At 37.2% G+C, this 22,638-nt stretch overlaps 1 protein-coding gene across 14 annotated transcripts in view; it reads left to right on the forward strand.

Moving 5' to 3' along the window:
- The window catches only part of Mga (MAX dimerization protein MGA), a 109,036-nt gene that overhangs the window by 74,340 nt on the left and 12,058 nt on the right, over nucleotides 1-22,638 (forward strand). For 8 of the 14 annotated variants that reach the window (XM_074065717.1, XM_074065718.1, XM_074065715.1 and 5 more), the window contains 9 exons: nucleotides 2,485-2,711; nucleotides 3,633-3,815; nucleotides 4,407-4,479; nucleotides 6,095-6,612; nucleotides 9,505-9,802; nucleotides 11,490-12,116; nucleotides 15,291-15,581; nucleotides 15,849-17,338; nucleotides 20,594-20,724. In XM_074065717.1, the coding sequence (XP_073921818.1) occupies nucleotides 2,485-2,711; nucleotides 3,633-3,815; nucleotides 4,407-4,479; nucleotides 6,095-6,612; nucleotides 9,505-9,802; nucleotides 11,490-12,116; nucleotides 15,291-15,581; nucleotides 15,849-17,338; nucleotides 20,594-20,724 (3,838 nt within the window). Of the gene's footprint in view, nucleotides 1-2,484; nucleotides 2,712-3,632; nucleotides 3,816-4,406; nucleotides 4,480-6,094; nucleotides 6,613-9,504; nucleotides 9,803-11,489; nucleotides 12,117-15,290; nucleotides 15,582-15,848; nucleotides 17,339-20,593; nucleotides 20,725-22,638 lie in introns of those variants that run through there. The other 6 variants (XM_074065721.1, XM_020174234.2, XM_020174241.2 and 3 more) reach the window with 6 other exon arrangements.

A 22,638-nucleotide genomic window follows, 5' to 3' on the forward strand; every position in this document is an offset into this window, starting at 1 on the left:
TGGGATTGCAGGTGTACCCCACCGTATTTGGATCTCTTCTGATTTTATGGGCTTAAAAATTGTTGATTTTCTTGGAATTTACTTGATAGGATATTTGCAGTAGGAAATCATCTCTTCCTCAAATGGCTAGCTACTTGTACCATTAAATACATACTTTCCCTGCCAGTTTAAAACAACAAGCCACACATGGTGGAGGATGCCTGTAATTCCAGCTGTTTAGGAGAATGAGGCAACAGGATTACTTGAGCTCAGGAGTTGGACATCAGTCTGGGCAATATAGTGAGAGTTTAGCTTGTCTAAGTTCATATAAATATTGAGTAAAAGGGATTTATCACCCAAGTTTTTATGATTTCCAAGTCTTCATGTTTTTTTCTAGGTTGTAAATTGTACTTTATGGAACTTTAATTCTACCTCCTTGTTGTGTATACTCTTTTGGCTTTCATTTTTGTCACTTAATAACGTTTGGTTTTGTCAAAAAGTACTGCTGGCTGTGTAAAGGCAGTGGTTATCTGCCTTAAGATAAAAGAATAAAATCTGGCATTCTTAGCCACAAGTTAGCTAACAATATGAAGAGAAGATCAATAAAATTGATACCTATAGCCATAGCAATCAGAGAACCAACAAATTATTACTATTAGGAACAGTTGATTATGCTACAGTTATTAAAATGATAGCATGAGTATAACAGTATTATGAACAACTTTGTGCTGGTGGCTCAGGCCTGTAATCCTAGCTACCCAGGCAGATAGTTCCAAAAATGGGCCTGGTGAAGGCCCAATACTTCAAAAAAATAAGTTATAAATAAATTGGAGAATTCAGATGAAATAGACAAATTCTTTGAAATACATAAAACTGTAAAATTCAGTAAAGAGAAATAGATAGTTGGGCATAGTTTTACACCCTTATAATCATTAGGAACCTGTGACAAGATCTGGAGTTAAAATCCAGTTCTGGCTGCATAATGAGATCTTGTTATATATATGTGTGTGTTATATATATGATGTATATATATATATATAATATATATATGTAGATAAATAGATAACTTAAGTCTTATTAAAAAATTGAATTTGTTGGGCTCTTGGAGGGGCTCAAGGGGTAGAGTGCCTGCCTAGCAAGAGCAAGGCTCTGAGTTCAATCCCTAGTACTGTGAAAAAATTAAACTTATAGTGAAAATTAAACTTGTAGCCCCAGTACCTCAAAAAAATGCTGAAGAAAATGTATGTAAAAATGCTAAAGAAAAATTTAGCAAATCAAATCCAGAAATAGATTTAAAGGGTAATGCATCATGACCAACTGGAATACAAGGAGTACAAGGTTGATTTAACATTTATAAATCAATGTAGTTTGCCATTACTGTAAAAAAAAGCCACATAATCATCTTTATGATTTTTTTTTTTCTTTTTTGATGGTCCTGGAGCTTGAACTCAGGACTTTCTGCTTGCAAAGAAGGTGCTCACAAAGCAGGTACTCTACTGCTTGAGCCACACCTACAGTCCATCTTGCTGTGGTTATTGTGGAGATCTCACACACTGTATTTGCCTGGGCTGGCCTCAAACTTAAGTCTTCCCAATTTGAGCCTCCCAAATAGCTAGGAATACAGGTATGAGCCACTGGCTCCCGGCTCCATGGACATTTTTATTCCTGACTATAAAAAGTCCAGAAACACTAGGAATATAAAAGTTTCCTCAATTGGATAATCTATGAAACACTTTACAGTAGAAATAATAATAGTAAAAGACTGAGTGCTCTTTTCTGAAAAGATTGGAAATGAGGAAGAATATGTGTTCTCACTGCTTATGCTTACCACCACACTGGATAGCTGGGTGCAGTGGTGCTGCCACTGCATTTAGGAGGTTGAAGCTCCTGAGAAGATTGCTTTGTGCCTAGGTATTTAAGACCAATCTGGGTAACATAGCTAGACTCTTTTTCAAAGCAAGAACAACACCCCCAAAACATAATATACCAGAGGTTCTGGCCAGTGTTAGTAAGGTATGAAAAAGAAAGGCATCCAGACTGGAAAGGAAGTAGTAAAATTGGCTTTATTTATAGATAGGAAAATACTAGGTGATCTTCAAAAAAGTTGCTAGAACTGTACATTAGTTTAAGTGAGGTATCAGCATACAATATAAAAGCAGTGAAAAAGTAGAAATTGCAATACAAAATACCATTTACTATAACATCTAAAGAGATACTTAAATGAGAATTTGACAAAAGATGCATAAGACATATATTAAGGACTTTGTTATCGCTAATTGTGTTCATTCTGGTGTCATAGATGATGTGGTTGACAGTAGGTGTTCAACAAATATTTGGTTAATGAGTAAATCATAGTACATGAGGGTAACTAGAGGTTTTTTAGGGAGCATGATATCCAATCACTACCTTTGCTGAGGGAACATATTTTTTTTTTTTGGCATTGCTTTGATGCTAAACTTAGGTTGCCTAAAGCACCTTCATGCTTTATTCTTCTTTTTCGTCAAGCTATATGTGAAACAGAGCCTGAACAGCCTGTTCGACATTACCCATTATGGGTGAAGGTAGAAGGTGAAGTAGATCCAGAGCCAGTTTATGTCCCAACGCCTTCTGTTATTGAGCCTATGAAACCGTTGTTGTTGCCTCAGCCAGAAGTCTTATCTACTACTGTGAAGGGCAAACTGCTCACTGGAGTTAAAACTGCACGGGCATACACTCCCAAACCCAATCCTGTGGTAAGCCTGGAGTTTGATTTTTTTAATTGCAAGTTTCAAAAGTTGTTTTGTAAAGGTGATGGATTTCAACCAGAGTTTTGGTTGATGTTCATTCTGTGAACAATTTTGTTTCTAGGGAATATGTCTGGAAGACATCTTCCTTTCTGGGTTAAAGTTACTGGCACTTTAAAAATGTCATAAAAGTAGAGGTGATAGCTAAATCTCTCTTCATGAAGCTCATGAATATGCGTTTTTACATATAAAAGTCATAACTTGCAAAGTATTTTAAAGATACTGTTATTTGTGCAGTATAGATTACTGAGCTGTTGAGATACGTAATGAGTATTACTAGAAAAACATGAAAAAGTTTTTAAAAGGAAACTCTTATATACAATAATAGCAGTGAAGTTCAAGATTTGAATTAGTAGTGGTTATATGATTGAGAGGTAAGGAATCCATATCAGTCTTCCCAGTAGATTGACTTAGAGGATCCTCTACTGCAATGCTGCAGAGTGTGTGTGGTCTCTGTACCAGTGCTGGTCTAAAACTGTCACTGTCTGTGGTTAAGTAAATACAGAAAAAATAAGAGCAAATATTTAGAAACTTCTACAGCAAGGTGATTAAACAATTAAATCTAATATTAAAAAACTTTTGCAATTTTACATGTCTTCTATTTTTCTAGTACTTTATTGTATTCTACTAAAGTATTAGTCTGTGATAAACTGGTAACTAATAAGAGCATCCTGCACCACAGATGAAATTTCCTACTAGAGAATCAAATCTTTTCTGACCACTGCAAGATTGAGTACATCCAAGCTGTATTTGTACTATTTAACTTTAAAGCTTGCATTAAAAATTTAAAAGATACTGTTACAGAAACAAAGATTAAACATCCTTTATCATTTGGAGTCTGGGAAACTTTTTGTTGTATGAAACTTGCAGATACGGGAAGAGGACAAAGATCCAGTCTACTTGTACTTTGAAAGTATGATGACTTGTGCCCGAGTTCGAGTGTATGAACGAAAAAAAGAGGAACAGAGACAACCATCCTCACCCTTATCCCCATCTCCATCATTTCAGCAGCCGAGCTCATGTCAGTCTAGTCCTGAGAATCATAGTACAAAGGTGAATTACTCAGCATAATTAACTTTTTAACTTCCAATTCTCTGTTGCTGGTATTAGAATTGGCATTGCTATCAGAATAATTAATCTGCACTAGGCTAATATGACATGTAAATTAATTTATTTCTCTTCATACCTATTCTAGTGACCTATCCTTTAGTTGTACTAAAATGTATTGTTCTTTCTGAAGTAATTAAGAAAATAGAAGAAAACGTAAACACTTCTTTAAATTAAGTCATTTATCTGTAATTGCTAGTGTGTGTATCTGTCTGCATTGGTGAGCTTTCTAAATAACTTATCGTGTGTCCTGTTCAACAACAAATACTCCTTCTGTACTAGAATAGACTATAGGTTACAATGTAAATTATTTCTTTAATGATCTAGTCATTATTAAGAACATTCGGTAGCAAGACTACTTGTTTTTCCCCTAGGTTGTGTACAGTGTGATAGTGATGCACCATTTTGTGCAAATGTGAAATTGTTAACACGTTCTATTGATTGAAATCCTATCAGAGACTTTGTTTGTGTACTAATCTCTGTAGATACTTAAATATATGTTGAATTAAAGTATTTCTGTGTTAATTTCTTCTTCAGGAATCTGATTTTGAACAGCAGCCTTTAAAACAACTCATTTGTGACTTGGAGGACGATTCTGATAAATCCCAAGGTTAGAATGAAAGCTAGATTTTAACATTTGATAAGAGTTACATAGGCCTGAGTTATTTAATGGCACAAATTCCAAATTAACAATCCAGAATATATCACCTACCTTATTTATAACTTCTGTCAAAAATAGAGATAAGTAAAAGCCTTTTTCCATTATTTGGTTTTAGTATTTTAATTCTCAAAAATAAAAGAAAATTCATTTATGTTGATATGGTATATTATTGCAAGAGGAATTTAGTAATGAGTGAATTTTTTTTTTTTTTAAGCTCTTTCCAAACCTCAATGATATTGACATCATTATCGGTTGAAATTTGCTTCAGGTCTTCCATAGCTGCCACAAAGCAAAGGAGAGAAAGGAAGGAATATCACTGATTTATCTAGGAGAGGCTACTGCCAGAACTGCTGAGAGGTTGTAAGTGACCTCAAAAAATAGGGAGTTACCTGTTTGTTTTTGGTTATGCTTCTTAAGACCTATGACACTTAAGTAGCACCGTGTCCTTTTGAAATGCCATGGTACACATAACACATGATGTTTCTATAGCACATTTGAGAAAAGCAGAGGACACTGCTGGTGTGGAGGAACCTGCCTGAGATCATGAGCACCCTAAGGGCAATGAAGGATTGTATTCTTGACATAGCTGCAATTGTATCACATCAGTTGGAAAGCTCAGTTACAGAAATTTGGGTATATAATGAAATATATATCACCATGGATAAGAGACACATTGGGGTTTGAGTCATCACAATGTGAAAATGGAGTAGTCATATCTAGAGGCACAATAAAACCTAGAGGTAGAGTGTGTTTTGTTTTGTTTTGTTTTGATTTTGGTGGTCCTGGTCTTTTTGAGGTCAGGCTCTTTGCACTTGCTAGGCAGTGCTCTCCTACCACTTGAGCCACATCTCCAGCCCTTTTTACCTTATGTTATTTTTCAGATAGGGTCTTGCATTTTTGCCAGGGCTCACCTTGGACCACACTCCTCCTACCTATGTCTCCCACATAACTGGGATGACAGGTGTGCACCACCGTGCCTAGATTGTCTGTTGAGGGTGGGGTTTTGCTAACATTTTGCCTAGGCTGGTCGTGAACCAAGATGCTCCCAATCTCTGCTTGTTGAGTAGCTGGTATTAACAGATGTGAGCCATTGAGCCTGGCCACTTTTATTTTTTTTTTAAACAAAATACTGTCTCCCTTCCTATTCTTTAGGATTGACTCTTACCTTCCATGTTTCAAAGCAGGCTTGCAGGCATCTTTGTTTTTGCTATGTGTATAGCAGAACACTAAGCTATACCACATAAGCTTAATCTTGGTTATAGGTTAAACTTTGTTTGCAAGGTAGTACTTTCTAATGTAATAGTTATGGCCTTTAGAGCTGTGTTAAGGGGATTGATTCCCTTTTTCTTAAGAGCTCAGTTAACAGGATAGTGAAAACAATTGTAGTCTTGACTTTGTGAGATTTTTTTTTCTGGAAAACTCCCAAATTATGCATGTTAAACTTTTATATTAACTACTGAAGATACATGGGAATGGGGCACTAAGAAACTGTTGGATTTCTTTCAAAGTTTAGTACAGAATGGCTGAGATACAGAAGTATGTTTCATTTTTTTTTTTTTATCAGAAAAAAGCTGGAAGTCTTCCTGCAATGAAGGGGAATCCTCTTCTACCTCTTATGTACACCAGAGGTCACCTGGTGGTCCCACCAAACTGATAGAGATCATCTCAGACTGCAATTGGGAAGAGGATCGGAACAAGATTTTGAGCATCTTATCCCAGCACATCAATAGCAATATGCCACAGTCGCTTAAGGTGGGCAGCTTCATCATTGAGTTGGCTTCTCAGCGAAAGAGCCGGGGTGAGAAGAACCCTCCTGTTTATTCTTCTCGTGTGAAAATCTCTATGCCATCATGTCAAGATCAAGATGATATGGCTGATAAATCTGGATCAGAGACTCCTGATGGTCCATTGTCCCCTGAGAAAATGGATGATATCTCTCCTGTGCAGACAGATGCCCTGGATTCAGTGAGGGAAAGATTACATGGAGGCAAAGGTCTGCCTTTTTATGCAGGGCTTTCTCCTGCAGGGAAGCTTGTGGCCTATAAGCGTAAACCCAGTTCAAGTACATCTGGGCTTATCCAGGTGAGAATTATCTTTAATCTAGATATATCACCTTTTTATACTTAGGTAAAACCTTGTGTTTTTTTTTTTTTTTTTTTTTTTTTTCCTGAGCCCTCTGTGGGCCTTACATCATTTGTCTTCACATTTTCTGGGAACTGGGTAATAATAAAGTAAATATCTCTTTTTTTTAATAAGTCTGGGTTAGATGCAACCTAGAAGGAATTTTGACACATTTACAAACATAAATGTAGAGCCTGTATTAGCTTATAATTTTCTTTCTAGTTTTTACAGAAAGTTGCTCTTCTTAAATGTTACTGCTCTGACTCTAGTGATACTTGACAAAGATAGTCAAGGTTCAGTCTAGTTCTTGGTCTTTGTTATTAATAAACAGCTTTTGAAACAACACCATGTTTAGAATATTAGGAATGATAGAGGGAGGATTAAAATGAAATTGGCAGGTGTTTTGTTTTTGTTTTGAGACAAAGTATTGCTATATAGCCCAGGCTGGCCTTGAATTTGAGATCTTCATGCCTCTGCCTCCCTAGTCCTGAGATTACTGGTGTGGACCACCCACACCTGGCTGAAACTGACTTTAAGATAAGCAGTAGGTAGTGTATATGTTTAGAAACCTAGGTAATTGTTTGTTGTTTTTTGCAGTGCTAGGAATTGAACCTAGGGCCTCACACATGCTAGGCAAGGGCTCTGCCACTGAGCTGCATTCCTAACTGTGAGGAAAATTTTAATTTAGTAAGTTGCTCAGGTATGCAAAATTAAAAAGAATTGAACTGCAATTGCTCATTTTTTTTTCTTTATTTCATTCATAGTGTTTTGCCAGTATAGAAATAAAGCTGTCTCTATTCTTACCATTTAGTAGTTCAGGCAAGTTATATTAGTAAAATTACACTGACATGTAGAAAGTTCTTTGAAAAGAGAAATTCTGAATTAAAATGTAAGTCATAGAAAGATTTTTGCCTGTTGCTTAATGATATCAAATGCATTTTTTTAAGAGCAAATGTGTGAAGTGTCTTACATTATTGCTAGGGATACTTGACATTTATGAGCTATCTGCTTCCATGAGATAGTGACTGCTCTGTTAAGAACAGGAGCAGTTTTCTTAAAAAAACTTATGATTGCAGTTTATTCTTGATGATGCTGTGTCTCTGCTTCCATTGATATTTCATAAACTCTTAATGATGATGAGAACAGTGTTTTCTCTTCACTTTTCTTTTTAACCTCACTTACTGATTGATACTTTGAAAGCAGAGACTTGCCTGATATTTCTAATAGGCAAGATTCCCTAAAACATAAGCATAGAAATTTCATGTTTTCCTCTACTGCCTGGGAATAGGAGCCAGTATGGAATGTTAATTTCCATGCACAATCAGGCAAGATCCAAAAATCTGAAATTTTGAAATTACCCAAAGTCCAAAAGATTTTGAGTACTGATGTGACACCACAAGTAGCAAACTCCACACCTGACCTCAGGTGATGGGGTTGCAGTCAAAATGCTGGCATACTAAAATTTGTATAAAATTACCTTCAGGCTATGTTTATAAGGTGTATATGAAACGTAAATTTTTTTTGTTTAGACTTGGAACCTATTCTCAAGATATCTCATTAGATATGTGTTAATATTCCGAAGCCCAAAATCTAAAACACTTCTGAGCCCATTTTGGATAAGGAATACTCACCTTGTATTTGGAGAAGCTGCTGAGTAGTAATCTTCAGAGCAGTCTCCAGCAAACAGAGGAGTTATTTGGTGTACAAGTTTACTTTTGGATGGAAAGGTCACATTTTATTTTTGTACCAAACTTGAGGCAGAGATATTCCTAATCTCTGAGAAAAATCATAATTTTATTTAAGTAGCAAAGAGAATTTTGTTTTGTATCTATTAATTTAGAGAGCAGATGACTCCTTCCACTCTCCATCCCACTTTTAATCTATAGGTTTTTTATTTGTTTGCTAATTTTTTTGTGAAACTGGGGTTTGCACTTGGGGCCTGGTGCTTGCACTTGCTAAGGAAGCACTCTTCTACTTGAAGCCACACCCTTGCCTTTATCCCCCACTTTTAAGTAATGAAAAGAAGACATAGAAAGATTATCTTCTGTGTAGTCACTCAGCAATATGACCTATAGAACATGGGTGAGAAACTTGGAAGTTTTTTTCTTTCCTTTTATAAACAAACAGAAACCATCCATGCCACTTGTCAAAGATAGGCAAGTTAATCAACTCAGGCAGCACAGAATATATATATCACATTTGTTGGTTTACTTTCTTCCTACAGTTTAATGACTTTATCTAGAATTATACTGAATTTATGCCAACATTTTATTTTGAGCCCATGTTTTGCCCAAGATAAGAAGACAATATCTTCAAAGTTGACCCTTTTGAAAACTAAAAACTGTGGTGACTTTGTACCTTAGGTTATTGTTACAGTGGTTGTAAGACAACACTTAAATAGTAGATTCAGCATGTATTTTTCAAAGGACCCTTGTGTAAGGGCTTCACTATGTCTGGTCTTAACAGAGAGATTCTGTGGAAGACATTACTCATTATTGCTGATGATTCATTTTGTTGATGTTAATAGTTTAACCAAAATTGCTTATTAATGTAAAACAATTGTATGATACTTTGGACACAGTCATGTGTCTTTCACATTTCTAGGATGCAGAATTGACAAGTTTCTAAGATACTGTTTCCAAACTAAAAGATTAGTTGAGAATATCAGATGATGGCATTGTTTTACCTTCCCATCATTCAGATTGTCTTGAACGGAAAAGGTCCACTTCTTTTTCTCTTTTACATCTGAGAAATAGACTTTTAAAGCCTTATAAAGATGAAACCCCTGTCAAGGGAGAGGAGTTAGGAAGAGAATTTTATCTTTACAGAATTTCTCTTTGCCACTTGTTTCAGGTTAATGGTAAGAGTTACCCGCAGGCTAAGTTGCTATTGGGACAGATGGGGGCATTGCATCCAGCCAATAGGCTAGCTGCTTATATCACAGGCAGGTTGCGACCCTCAGTCCTGGACCTCTCAACCCTCAGTACTGTCATCTCCAAGGTAGCATCCAATGCCAAGGTGGCTGCATCCAGGAAACCACGTACCCTGTTGCCTTCAACATCCAATTCCAAAACGGCATTCTCCTCTGGCACTTCAGCAAATCGCCCTGGGAAGAATCCGAAGCCGTTTGTTCCTGCAAAAAGGCCAATTGGTAAGTTAAGAGAGTGCATATATTTGGAAAAAGCTGTAACTCTGCTTGGCCAGTGATTAAAGATACGAAGATTGTAAAAGTGTGACATATACAGAATTCTAACATTATTACACATGTTTCTCTTGCTTGAATATTTGTTTTTTGTAACTCTTTTGATGACATGTAATTGTAGATGAATTGAACTTAAGTTAGTTTTATGATTATTTTTGAGACTTCTGATTGGTTATATTGATATTCAAAAGATGTAGAATTTTAATTTGGTCTTAAGAAGGGGAGCCAGGTATGGTAGCTCTTACCTATAATCCTAGCTGTTCAGGAGGCAGAGATTGGGAGGATGGTGGTCTCAGAACAAACCTGCCAAACAGTTAGTGAGACTCCCTACCTCCCCCCATCTCAACCAATAAAAAACTGAGTGTGATGATGTGTGCCTGTCGTACTAGCTATGTGGAAAGCATAAATAGGTGGATCCGAGGTCCAGACTGGCTCAGGCATAAAAGTGAGACCCTATTTGAAAAACAGCTAATGCAAAAAGGGCTGGCAGCATGGCTCAATGCCTAGCAAGTACAAGGCCCCAAGTTCAAACCCCATACCACCAAAGTGGGGGGACGGGGGTTGTAAAAATACATTTTCTAGTATTTTTCCTATGAAGAATGGGGTTTTTGCACCAATTGTATTCAACATTCCTTGAATTTATTAATCTAAGAAGCTAGGAAAAGCTAGTGGGGTGGGTTAGTATAGGCTTAAAGTAGAAGGTGCTTGTAAAATATAATTTACAGAATATTGCATCGTTCCATACATCCCTGTTTTGTGAATGAAAACCTTTCATTTGTTTAACATTTTAGTGTAATAGCCTTCTGGAAGCATTTGTGTTTTAGTCTTGAAAATATCTACAGTTGGTTTATTGAGTTCCTCTTTTTGTTGTTTCAGATCTTTTTTAGGAATGTTAAGTAAAAGTGTCAATTTGTCTTCATTCTTATTCCTCTGACAGGAAGTTGAAATATCTGGCTGAAGGCTGGAGTTGTGTGAAGATAGAGGATGGGCATTGTATGCCTTAAAAAAGAACCTATTTTCTCTCTTTACAAAAGCATCTTTGTGATTTTAAACACCAGAAAAAGCAGCCCTTATCCTGCTGTCTTTTCTTATGTTTCTTATGTATTTTAGAAATATGCAGTGCAATTGTCTCCTAAGAGTGCAGCCATAAAGAGCCATAAAGAGAGGTGGAGGAGCTAAGACAGGAGAAAGTGGTGAAAACAAGTTTTTAATTTAGAATTAGGGGCTTGGGGGTGTGGCTCAAGTGGTAAAGCACTTGGTGCGAGGCCCTGAGTTCAAACCCTACAATGCTAAAATTAGAATTAGGAAAAAAAAATCTTACCCTTATTTTCATCTGCTTTAGTTGCTGAAGTTTTTTACTGCTGTATTTTTTAAGTATCCTGACAATTTGAATATATTGCATAGTCTAAAGAATTTTAATAGCACTGAATTTTAATCCCTTTCTTGTTAAAATTATTAATGGTTTGCTTTGAGTTGAGGGAAATGTTTGATTTTTGTGTGTGCAGATTGCACATGTAAGTAGGTAGTACCTGTGAGAAATTGACTCAGTGATGAATAGTTAATGTTGATAAGCATAGTCACTAGGAGGGTAAAATAGAGTTCTGAAGATTTTTGACCTGCAAATTTTTATTTGCAGCGGCTCGACCCTCTCCTGGTGGTGTGTTCACACAGTTTGTGATGAGTAAAGTTGGAGCCTTGCAGCAGAAGATTCCTGGAGTTAGCACACCCCAACCCCTGACAGGGCCACAGAAGTTCAGTATCAGACCTTCTCCAGTCATGGTTGTCACACCTGTGGTTTCTTCTGAGCCAGTTCAGGTGTGCAGCCCTGTTACTGCTCCTGTCACTACTACCACCCCTCAAGTGTTCTTAGAAAATGTTACTGCTGTGACATCTGTGACTGCTATTTCTGACTTGGGAACTAAAGAAACTACTTACTCTTCTGGTACCATCAGTGCTGGGGTTGTTGAGATCTCTGAAACTAATACCAACATCCCTGTTACATCTACCCAGCCTACAACCACTGTGAACTTTATCAAAACTACTGGGATAACTACCCCTGTGGCTTCTGTTGCTTTTCCTAAGTCTTTGGTAGCATCTCCTCCAACCATAACTCTTCCTGTTGCTTCCACTGCCTCCACTTCCATAGTCATGGTGACCACAGCTACATCTTCCTCTATGGTGACCACACCAACTTCATCTCTGGGCTCTGTTCCTGTTATACTCTCAGGAATTAATGGGAGCCCACCAGTGAGCCAGAGACCAGGTAAGGCCTAGTTGGTAAGCTTTACTGTACAGTTAACTATATAATTTTGGGGTTGTGGTGTAATTATATACAAACCCGGATAACCATGTAGGCATTTCTGCTGTAATGTGATATATTAAATTCCTGGAAACCTTTGAATTTTGCAAAACTGAACACTAAAAATAACAGAGCTTATGGCTAATAGTTGGGAGAGATCACTGAAAATCTGTATAGTTTTGTAACCAGAACACTGAAAACAAACAACAGAGAGATAATTTGATAGTTTAGTGGGCTTGGCCTTAGGATAAATAGTAAAAACACTCAAAAACATTAGAATGGAAATGCTGGCTGGAGAGTCCTGAAATAATGCAGATGGGAGTGGAGCTCTGAGCCATTAGAACAGCTGTTGAGTTGGACATGGGAGGAAGTGCAGCCTGCTCTGTGTTGAGAACCAGGGTTGTACATCTCTTAAGGAGGGAATTTCATGTGCAGGTGTTCTTTTTGGGGAGGTGTGTATGTGAGTGTGTACTGCTTTTTAATTTAAAAAAGAAAGTGAGACAAGAGGGCTTCTACCTGTGCTGCAGCTAGGCTAAGAGCTTTTTCTTTTTTCTTGCTGAGGATTAATGTATACTCCTGCTATTCTTGCTTCTCTTGACCAGTAAAAAATTATTTATGAATCAGCATCTATTTAATTGCTACGTATGAAATGATTGAAATTGAAATTAGGAGGCATGTTTCTTTGTTTATTTCCTACATTTCATATCTACATTTATTAACCTTTTAGTTAAACTTAAAGGCTTTCTTTTGCTGGCTTAGGTTAAATGAGGGAGTATCCTGTACATTGGCTTTTTTTTTTTTATATTGAAATAGGTAAAGTAAGTGGTTCTTAGCTCACTCAAAGAATTAATGTGGAAAAAAAGTGAGAGACTGCAAGATTTAAGGGGAAATAAATACCCAACAGCAATTCTGTCTTGGTTATTGATATTTCTCCTGTTTTATTTAGTAGTATGGTCCAAATTCCTTTCAGTCTTTTAGCAAATAGCATGTGGGGGTGAGTTTACAAGTTGAAGTTGTGTTGAAAGGAAAGCGAGTCACACTATTGAATTTGTCCTCTACTTTCCATAAATCTGTAAAACATGATTAGTTTAATGCATTAAATAGTTTTGGAGGTGAGGAGTGAAACTGCTTTGATTTCATATTGAATCTCAAGGTTTGTGATAGTCTCATGACTTCTAAACCATTGTTCCAACCTTTCTCTGAACTTTTAATCCTGTTACAAGGTAGTTTATTTTGTCGTTCCATTGTTTCTCAAACTTTATTCAGTATATACATTCAGATACATTGCTGAGTCCCATCTGTATTCTCATTTACTTAACATTGTTATTTAAATCAACTGCATTTTAATTTAAGTGTATTTTAAAAAGAAACAACATTAATAGGAAGCTAGCATTACTTGTTAAAGTAGAGGTTAAGCCCATAAATACATACACTGGAAGCAGTAGTAATAAAATACATTATTAAATTTTAGCTATTTAGCTGTTAATGGAGAAAGCCAGAAAACTAAGACTGTAATCCCCGCTACTGAAGAGGAGGAGGCAGGAAGATTGTGAGTTCAAGGCTAGCCTGGGCAAAGTCAGCAAGACCCTATCCCCAAAACAAAATTCAGGGCTGAGGAGGAACTCAAGTGGGAGAGCACTTAACCTAGCAAATGCAAGGGCCTGGGTTTAATCTCTAGTACAATAAAAAATAAAAACAGCAAAACAAAATACAAACAAAAAGTCTAGGGGTGTGGTTCAAATAGTAAGAAAACTAGAAAATGCTCGAGTTATATTAAAGCCATAATACCAAAGACTGGTACATTTGACTTGGGTATGGTGGCACATAACTGTATTGCCAGTACTTGGAATGTTAAGGTGGTAGAGTCCTGAGTTCATGGCCAGCCTGAGCTACACTGTAAGACCCTTTCTGTTACTTCTCTCTGTATGTAATCAGAAAATTAAAATTGAAAAGGAAATTACTTTTTTAACAATGTAACATGTTAGTCTATATTAATGTTAATACCTTTTTTGTTGTTGTACTCAGGTTTGAACTTAAGAGTTTGCACTTGCTACGTAGGTGCTCTACCACTTGAGGCACGCCTCCAGCCGTTTTTGCTCTGGTCATTTAGGAGATAGGGTCTTGTCTTTTGTACCTCCATAGCTAAGATGATAGGCACACATCACTTTGTCCAGCTTTTTCTGTTGAGTTGGGGGGTCTCGTGAACTTTTTTTTGCCTGGGCTGGCCTAGAACTGCAGTCCTCCTGATCTCCATCTCCTGAGTAGCTTGAGCCACCAGATCCAGCCTTACTTTGTTCTGTGTGTTTTACATTTATTTTTTGTCTTTGGATGCCAGTGCTTTATAAGCCTGTAATCCTAGCTCCTTGGGAGGCTGAGATCAGGAGGATCATTCATTGTTCGAGGTCAGGCCCAACAAGTAGTTTCTGACACTTCCCCCATCTCCAAAATAACCAGAGAAAAATGAACCGAAGGTGTGGCTCAAGTGGTGGAGCACCTTCTTTGCAGGTGTAAAGCCCTGAGTTCAAATCCCAGTCACACCAAAAAGCTAAAAATTGTCTTTTGCCTCTTTCTAACCAAGCCTTATTTTCTTGCTTCTTTGATGTCTGTTAATACCATATCAATTTGGGGGGAGGGGTGTGTGTATTTTTATTTTGAAAAATAATTTCCAAAATATTTGAACTTCATTTGTTAGTGACTTTTAAAAGCTAAGAAGTTTACCATATACTTCATCTTCCTTATGTATAGCTGTGAAACCCAAGTCTCAAGGCTAGTTTTAACTTTGAAGAAGAAAATTTTATCTAATCTTTTGGACTTGTAAACTTGGATAGAGTCCTGCCCATGCTTTTTATTAGGCAGAAGCATTATCTCTTGAAATGTATCTCTTAGCAATCAGTGTTTTCTTTTTCTTTTTTTCTTAACCATTCTGGATATAAAATTCTACACTGTCTGGGCAATTACTTGGGTTTAAAATAAATTATTCTCAGCCATAAATAGTGTGTTATAGGGGCCAGACAGAATTCCAGGTTTATAGTTCAAATTAAAAGTTACTTGCATCATTGTCAGATCTTATGTCATCATACTTTTTTCTATATATGATGTAGATGAATTCTGATAGTATTTCCATTTCCTGTTTTGCAGAGACTGCCCCTCAGATTTCAGTGGCTACACCACAGATGTCTCCTAATACAGTGAAACGTACTGGACCTCGATTGTTGTTGATTCCAGTGCAGCAGGGTTCTCCTGCACTCAGACCTGTCTCAAACCCACAACTTCAGGGACATCGGATGGTCTTACAGCCTGTTAGGAGTCCAAGTGGAATGAACCTATTCAGGCACCCCAGTGGGCAGATTGTCCAACTCCTACCTTTGCATCAGATTCGAGGCTCTAATACCCAGCCCAACTTACAACCTGTCATGTTTCGGAACCCAGGTATAAAGTTGGAGATCTTTCTGATGAGTTTTGTTTTTGTTGGTGGCTGGGGGTTATGTAGGTTATTCACATTTGCTAGGCAGGTGCTCTACCACTTGAGCTACACCCCAGCAAGTTTTTCTTCTGTTGAATCAGTTGACTGCATGGTATACTGATAACACCAGGATTGTTTTTAGTTTCTTAGAGTCCATCCATTCAAAAAGAACAGCATACTCGGCAAGTCTCGATATGAGTAGTGGCAATTTAAAATTTTTTTTTTTTTACCAGGGTCTGTTGTGGGAATCCGGTTACCAGCTCCTTCCAAACCTTCTGAGACTACACCATCTTCTACTTCATCCTCTGCTTTCTCGGTCATGAGTCCTGTAATTCAAGCTGTTGGGTCTTCTCCAGCAGTGAATGTTATCACTCAGGCACCATCATTGCTCTCCTCTGGACCCAGCTTTGTCTCTCAGGCTGGTACACTGACCCTGAGGATTTCTCCTCCTGAACCACAAAGTTTTGCAAGTAAAACAGGCTCTGAAACCAAAATAACGTATAGCTCAGGAGGACAGCCTGTTGGTACAGCCAGTCTTATTCCTCTCCAGTCCGGTAGTTTTGCCTTGTTGCAGCTCCCAGGACAAAAGCCTGTTCCTAGCTCCATTCTTCAGCATGTTGCTTCCCTTCAAATAAAGAAAGAGTCCCAGAATGCAGACCAGAAAGATGAGACAAACTCTTTAAAACAGGAAACTAAGAAAGCTTTACAGTCAAAAGGAGAAGCTATGGACCCTGAGGCTAATACAGTTAAGCAAAATTCAGGAACTCTTGCCTCAGAAGAAACTCTGAATGATTCCTTGGAAGATGGGGGTGATCATTTGGATGAAGAATTCCTCACAGAAGATTGTCCTGCACCTGTCAAACCTTCTGAAGACTCCTGTATCATTGGGTCACATACAGGTGAACACTGTAAAGATGTTAACGAAGAGTATGGGACTAGAAATCATAATGGTTCCAAAGAAAAATGGACTGTTTCTGAAAAGGCCAGTAATATGATAGTTCAAAATGTAAGTAAAGTACAGGTACAAAAACTTGGTGATGTGAAAGTGGAACAGAAAAAAGGATTAGACAATCCAGAGGAAAAACCAAATGAGTTTCTAGTCATATCTAAGGAAGACAATAAACTTGAATCATTAGATAGCAAAGTAATAGAGAAGCAGTCTAATTCACAGCCAGAGGCCAAGAAAGAACATGGAGACTCTCTGGGGATGGACAGAATTAGGGAGAGATGGCGAAAACACCTGAAGGTCCCCTTGACCCAGAAGTATATTGGAACTTCTCACCAATGTAAGAAAGAGGCAGGCAAGCTGTTAATTAGAGAAACAAAGCCATGTCAAGAAAATTCTGATGTGTTTCAAGAAGAACTGGGCATCTTTGACTTACTTGGAAAGAGTGGAACTGCTGAGAATGACAGAGTTTTAAAAGCCGAATGTGATTCTTGGAGTAGGATTTCTAGTTCTGCAACCTTCTCTATTGTTCCTAGGAGAGCTACAAAAGGAAGCAGAGGGAATGGACATTTTCAGGGTCATTTACTGCTTCCAGGAGAACAGTTACAACCAAAGCAAGAGAAGAAGGGTGGGAGAAGCAGTGCTGACTTCACTGTTTTGGATTTGGAAGAGGAGGATGAGGAAGATGAGAATGAGAAAACCGATGATTCTATTGATGAAATTGTGGATGTTGTTTCTGGCTACCAGAGTGAGGAGGTTGATGATGTAGAAAAGGTGGTGAGCCCATTTTTGTTGTGACTGAAACCTCAAGGATTTAAATGATTTATTAGACAGTAACTTTACCTGAAGATCATTAAGAACTAATACATTCATTTGGATTCCTAGGTTTAGATCATGATTAAATGGCTTTGTAGTTTTCAGGGTTTGTCACAGTCAGGCAATAGTCTTTGAGATTTCTCTGTTACTTTGGGAAGAGCGGCTCAAGCCTTTTATAGATGCTTGGGAGTGTCTACCAAGTTGGGTTTACAAAAAGAAGTCTTTGTTTTTTGTTTTTCCCTTTACCTTTTTGGTGCTGGGAAATCAAATCCAGGGCCTTGAACTGCAAAGCAGACTCTACCACTGAGCTATACTCCCAACCCCACAAAAGATGTCTTGAAACCACTACACCCATTTGGTCTCAGTCATTTCTGTGACATTTTCTATGTGTAGTGATTGATTGTAGCTTTTCTGGTAGGTATAAGAAGAAACCAAGAATGAGTGAGTGACCTTAGAAGTGGAAGAGAACCTGGAGTTTTTTGCTGTTGTTGTTTTTTGTGGTTCCCCTCCCTGCCCTTTGGATTTTTTTTTTTTTTTTTTTTTGTGGAACTGGTGTTTGAACTCGGGGCCTCACTTTTGCTAGGCCGGTGCTCTGCCTCTTGAGCAACGCCTCCAACCCTGGAAGAGAACCTGTTTACTGCATTTAGAGAGTTTTTCTTTTTGGAGAAAAACTGGAAAGTACCATCTATTATTTGAATACAGTCTTGCTTTAATTATCCTCTACAACTAAATATTTATTCTCTAGAATGTTTATAGTCTACACTTGGATCGTTGTCCTTTGTATTCTGACCTTTGTAGTTTATTTTAAAATTTATGAATGTATTTATTGAAGTAAGTAGCAGAGTCAGGTATGGTACAAAGTAAGAATTAGATAAACTTTTTCTGAAAAGGACTGGATAGTAAATTAGACTCTGGAACACATAACTGCTTTTGTAGTATGGAAGCAGCCCTAAACAATATGGAAGTGAGTATGGCTGTCTTCCAGTAAAACTTTATTTATAAAAACAGGTGGCAGGGTGTGGCTTGATGACTCCTGACATAAGGTCTGATGTAAAACATAAGGAGACCTGGGCCATCTGTTGTGGGGTGCCCTGAAATTTAAACTGTGTCACACTCTTCAGGAGCAGATGACATATGCCTCTATTCCGATTGTCATGTTTTAGAATCTCACTTCCCTGAGATTCCCTGTGTTAACTAGTCCTTCTTTATTAATAAGCCTTATGCAGATAAAAAAATAACAAAAAGATTAGTAGTTTAAAACTCTAAAATGTTAAAACATTTTACTATTCTTACGCTATTTCTGTAACTTAGTTGTCCATTTATGAGTAAGTGTCTAGCCCTAAAATTGGATGGTGCTATATACATTTACCTTATACTTTCTTTATAACCTAATCTGTTTCAAGGACATACATCCAAGAATATTTTGTTTGGGAGTTACATTGCACATCTCATTGTGCTTTTTTGCATTCTCCCATTGTAGTCAGTTCAGATAAACATCAGAACAAAAAACAGCCCAACTTTAGAACTAGTGAAAACTATTGCTGTTAGTAGAACTGGCTTAACAGAACCTTTACAGTGCCTTAATCATGCAAAGAGGTGTTGCTTGAGTGTACTAATAAGGAATGTAACAGACAAGTTACGCTTACTTTTTAAAGGACATTATTTTAAATGATCTAAAAATCTAGACTCTGCAATATTTATGTACATGTCTCATGCCTCAGTTATCTTTATACTTGTTATTAATATCATATTGGTTGTAAGGAAAGTTATGAATAGCTTCTTTAATGTGAGTCTTCTATTGTGAGAATTACTGGATTTAACTTACAAGTCTTAAGTTAAAACCATACAGTAGCAAGGTATGGTGGAGGTGCCTGTAATTGCAACATTTGGGAGGCTGAGGCAGAAGGAGCACAATTTCCAGGCCATCCTGGGCTACACAGTGAAACCCTGCCTCAAAAAACCAAATCTGGGCTGGTGTCATGACTTAAGTGTTAGAGTACCTGACTAGCAAGTACGAGGCTCTGACTTCAAACCCCAGTATTGCCCAAAACAAACAAACTGTCCCCAAAACAACTATAAACTCTATGCAGTAGGCAGAAATTCTTCAAAGTATTGTAAAGCATTTAACTATATTACTGAGTCTTTAGATTCTGTTGGAACTCTGCTTATTTTACTTCCTAGAGTTAATTTTAATATGCGTTGTTTAAATTCAGTATATATTGTTGAAAGTATGTTTAAATTGGGATGGACAACATAAATAATATTTAGTGTCTGTCAGCCTTATGGAGCCTATATTTGGGGGTAAGTAAGTTTTCCAACAATCCTAAAAGGAGTTTTAATCAAGTGACTGGGATGCTTCATTTCGAGTTTGCTTCTCTAGTACAGTGCAAGTATAGGTAACAGATTATTTTCTGGCATAGTAAATACTTTTTAAAAGTGGACTTAAACATATCTGCTTATCCCATATATCCAAATAATTTTGTTATATAAAATATTTAGTGAATGTTTGTGATGGTGCTTACTTAGTTTTTTGGTTTAATAAGGAAATACAGTAATTCTGGGTTTCTTCTGAAACCTAAAATTCCTTAAAAAGTTCATTCAATTGGGTTGAAAGCTGTAGAAGACTTGAGTTGTATTGTAGTTCCATATCTGCCTTGTTTATGTTAATGTTTGTTAATTTATGAGCATTTGATATGGTGTTAGTAATGAAGCCCCCTTAAAACGAAACTTTTTATTCTTCTTCCTTTCCTTCTCTCTCCTTCCCCCTACCACCAGGATTGAACCCAGGGTCTCATGCATAATAAGTATACTCTTTACCTCTGAACTACACTCCTAGCTCCCAAAATAGAATTTTCCCCTTTTTCACTTTCCCCTTCACCAAACTTTAATTTACTGTTACCTGATCCTAAGGTTTATGAAGCCTTAATATATGCCCGTTAAAGTATCAGTACAGCTCTTTGAGGATTCTGTTCAATATAAGGGTTAATGATACCTGTTTAATATATGACTTACATAGTTCTTGGTGGTTAACTACAGTCATGTATTGTTTTTCTGACCTAATTTCTTCCTGTGACTTAGACGTTTAGGATTACCAGTACTCGTGGCATAAGAGCAAAGTTTGACACTAGTTGGTTTTATAAAGGGAACATACAGTTGAAAAGCTTTGGTGTATATGCGTCCCAATATATTATTTACTGTTACAATAATGTATTTCAGAATAACTGTATAGAATACATAGAGGATGATGAGGAGCAGGTGGACGTTGAGACTATAGAAGAGCTCTCAGAGGAAATTAATGTTGCCCACAAGAAGACCACAGCAGCCCACATACAGTCATTCAAACAGCCGTAAGTCTTACTTATTTTTGGGTTGTTACTGTTGTTTGTAACCATAAACAAAACTAAGCTATGGCTAACAGTCCTGCTTCCTTTATTCCTCTAGATTTTTGTTGCTGTTCTTGGCAGTACTGGGGTTTGAACTCAGAGCCTCATGCTTGCTAGGCAGCTGCTCTACCACTTTAGCCATGACTTCAACCCTTTTTCTAACTTTTTTGCTGAGTAGTATAGATGAGAAAAGGAGCTGGAGACAGGAAGTAGTTTACTTGCCTTGGTCATTGCTTGCAGCCATTTTATAAGTGTGAATAACATGCTTTTTACAGATTGATATACTCGTGGCAGAATACTAGATTTGCTAGTTTGTGGATATTTAACCTTGGATAAGTCTTTAATCCCTCTGAACTTAAGATTCTTTACCTATGAAATGAGGGAAATGTCCCCCATTAAAGTGTTAGATGAAATAATAACGTGCATCTATCATAACAACTGACATAAGTCAATTTATTCAGCAAAGGTTAGTTCCTTTATTCTTTAAAAAATAAGGTATTAAATTCTAAATGTAGTTAGTTACTTTACTAGCTAAACGAGTGAGATACAGGTATGAAAATTTTCCTACCTGTTCCACAAATGAAATGAAAATATGGAGGCTATGAGAATTTCCTCAGGAATATTATTTCGTTTTCTGCTTTATTAAGCCTTGAATTGATTAGAGATTGTAATGTGAGAGAAAGAAGGAAAGGAAGATGCAACTTATTTTGTGCTAGCCCTTGTACTTTTCTTGTTGCCTCATTGACTACCTACCAAATAAAGTAGCAATGAGTTGAGAAAGTCATTGTTCATCCCTACTGATGCCGAGAAAGCCTGAGGAGTGGAAAGTAGGACTAGAAATAATCTTCACTCCAGAACCATTTACATGCTACTTCAGTTACTTGCTGGTAAGCATAAAAGAGTTAAAAATCCCGTAAAATTTAATTATACTTAATAAGTTTAGAATTGGTGGATAATGAATTTCTGTATATTAAAGTCAAGTTCCTAAACAACAGATAAAAAATGTGATCTTAAAAAAATACAATTTACAGCAGTAGCAAGGATAAAACAAAGATTCCTGAGCATATATCTAACACCAGTCTTCCTGCTGTAAGACTTTTTATAATACTATATTGAAAGGTATTGAGGAATTTAGTAAGTAGAGAGATGCCATGTTAATGGATTGGAATAATAAGGGACCAAGAATAACCACCATACAAAGAGCACAAACTGTAAAGGAATAGATTGAAATTAAAGATTAAAAATAAAAGATTTAGGGGCTGACAGTGTGGCTCAATGGTAGAGCACATGTTTGGCATGTTTCAGACCTTGAGTTTAATCCCTAGTATTGGCTCCTGTCAAATAAAGATTTAATTTTTAAGGCTAACTGAAAATAAAACCAGACACAGTGACTCAAGCCTGTGAACCTAGCTACTTGGAGATTGGGAGATTGCCAGCCTGGGCAAGAAGTTTGCAAAACCCCATCTCAACCAATAAAATCTGAGCATGGCATGCCTCCCATCCCAGATATTTGGGAAGTCTAGCTGGCCTGGGCATAACATGAGACTGTATCTCAAAAATACCTAAAGCAAAAAGGGCTGGGAGTGTGACTCCAGTGGTAGAGCACTTGCCTAGGAAGCTTGAGGCCCCGAGTCCAACTCCAGCACTGCTAATTCCATCCATCCATCTATCCAACCATCCATCCATCCATACATACATACATAAAGGCTGAGGTATGAGGAGCTCCAGTTTGAGGTCAGCCTGGGCTACATAGTGAGTTAGTTCAAAGGCAGCCTAGGCTCAACCCTGTCTCAAAAAAAAACAAAAAAAAAAACAAAAAGATCCCAATAACAACAACAACCAAAAATTTTAAATTTTTTGAAATTCTATCAGAACATT

The sequence above is a fragment of the Castor canadensis genome, chromosome 2, assembly GCF_047511655.1.
Source record: "Castor canadensis chromosome 2, mCasCan1.hap1v2, whole genome shotgun sequence".
In the NCBI taxonomy this organism is placed as follows: domain Eukaryota; kingdom Metazoa; phylum Chordata; class Mammalia; order Rodentia; family Castoridae; genus Castor; species Castor canadensis.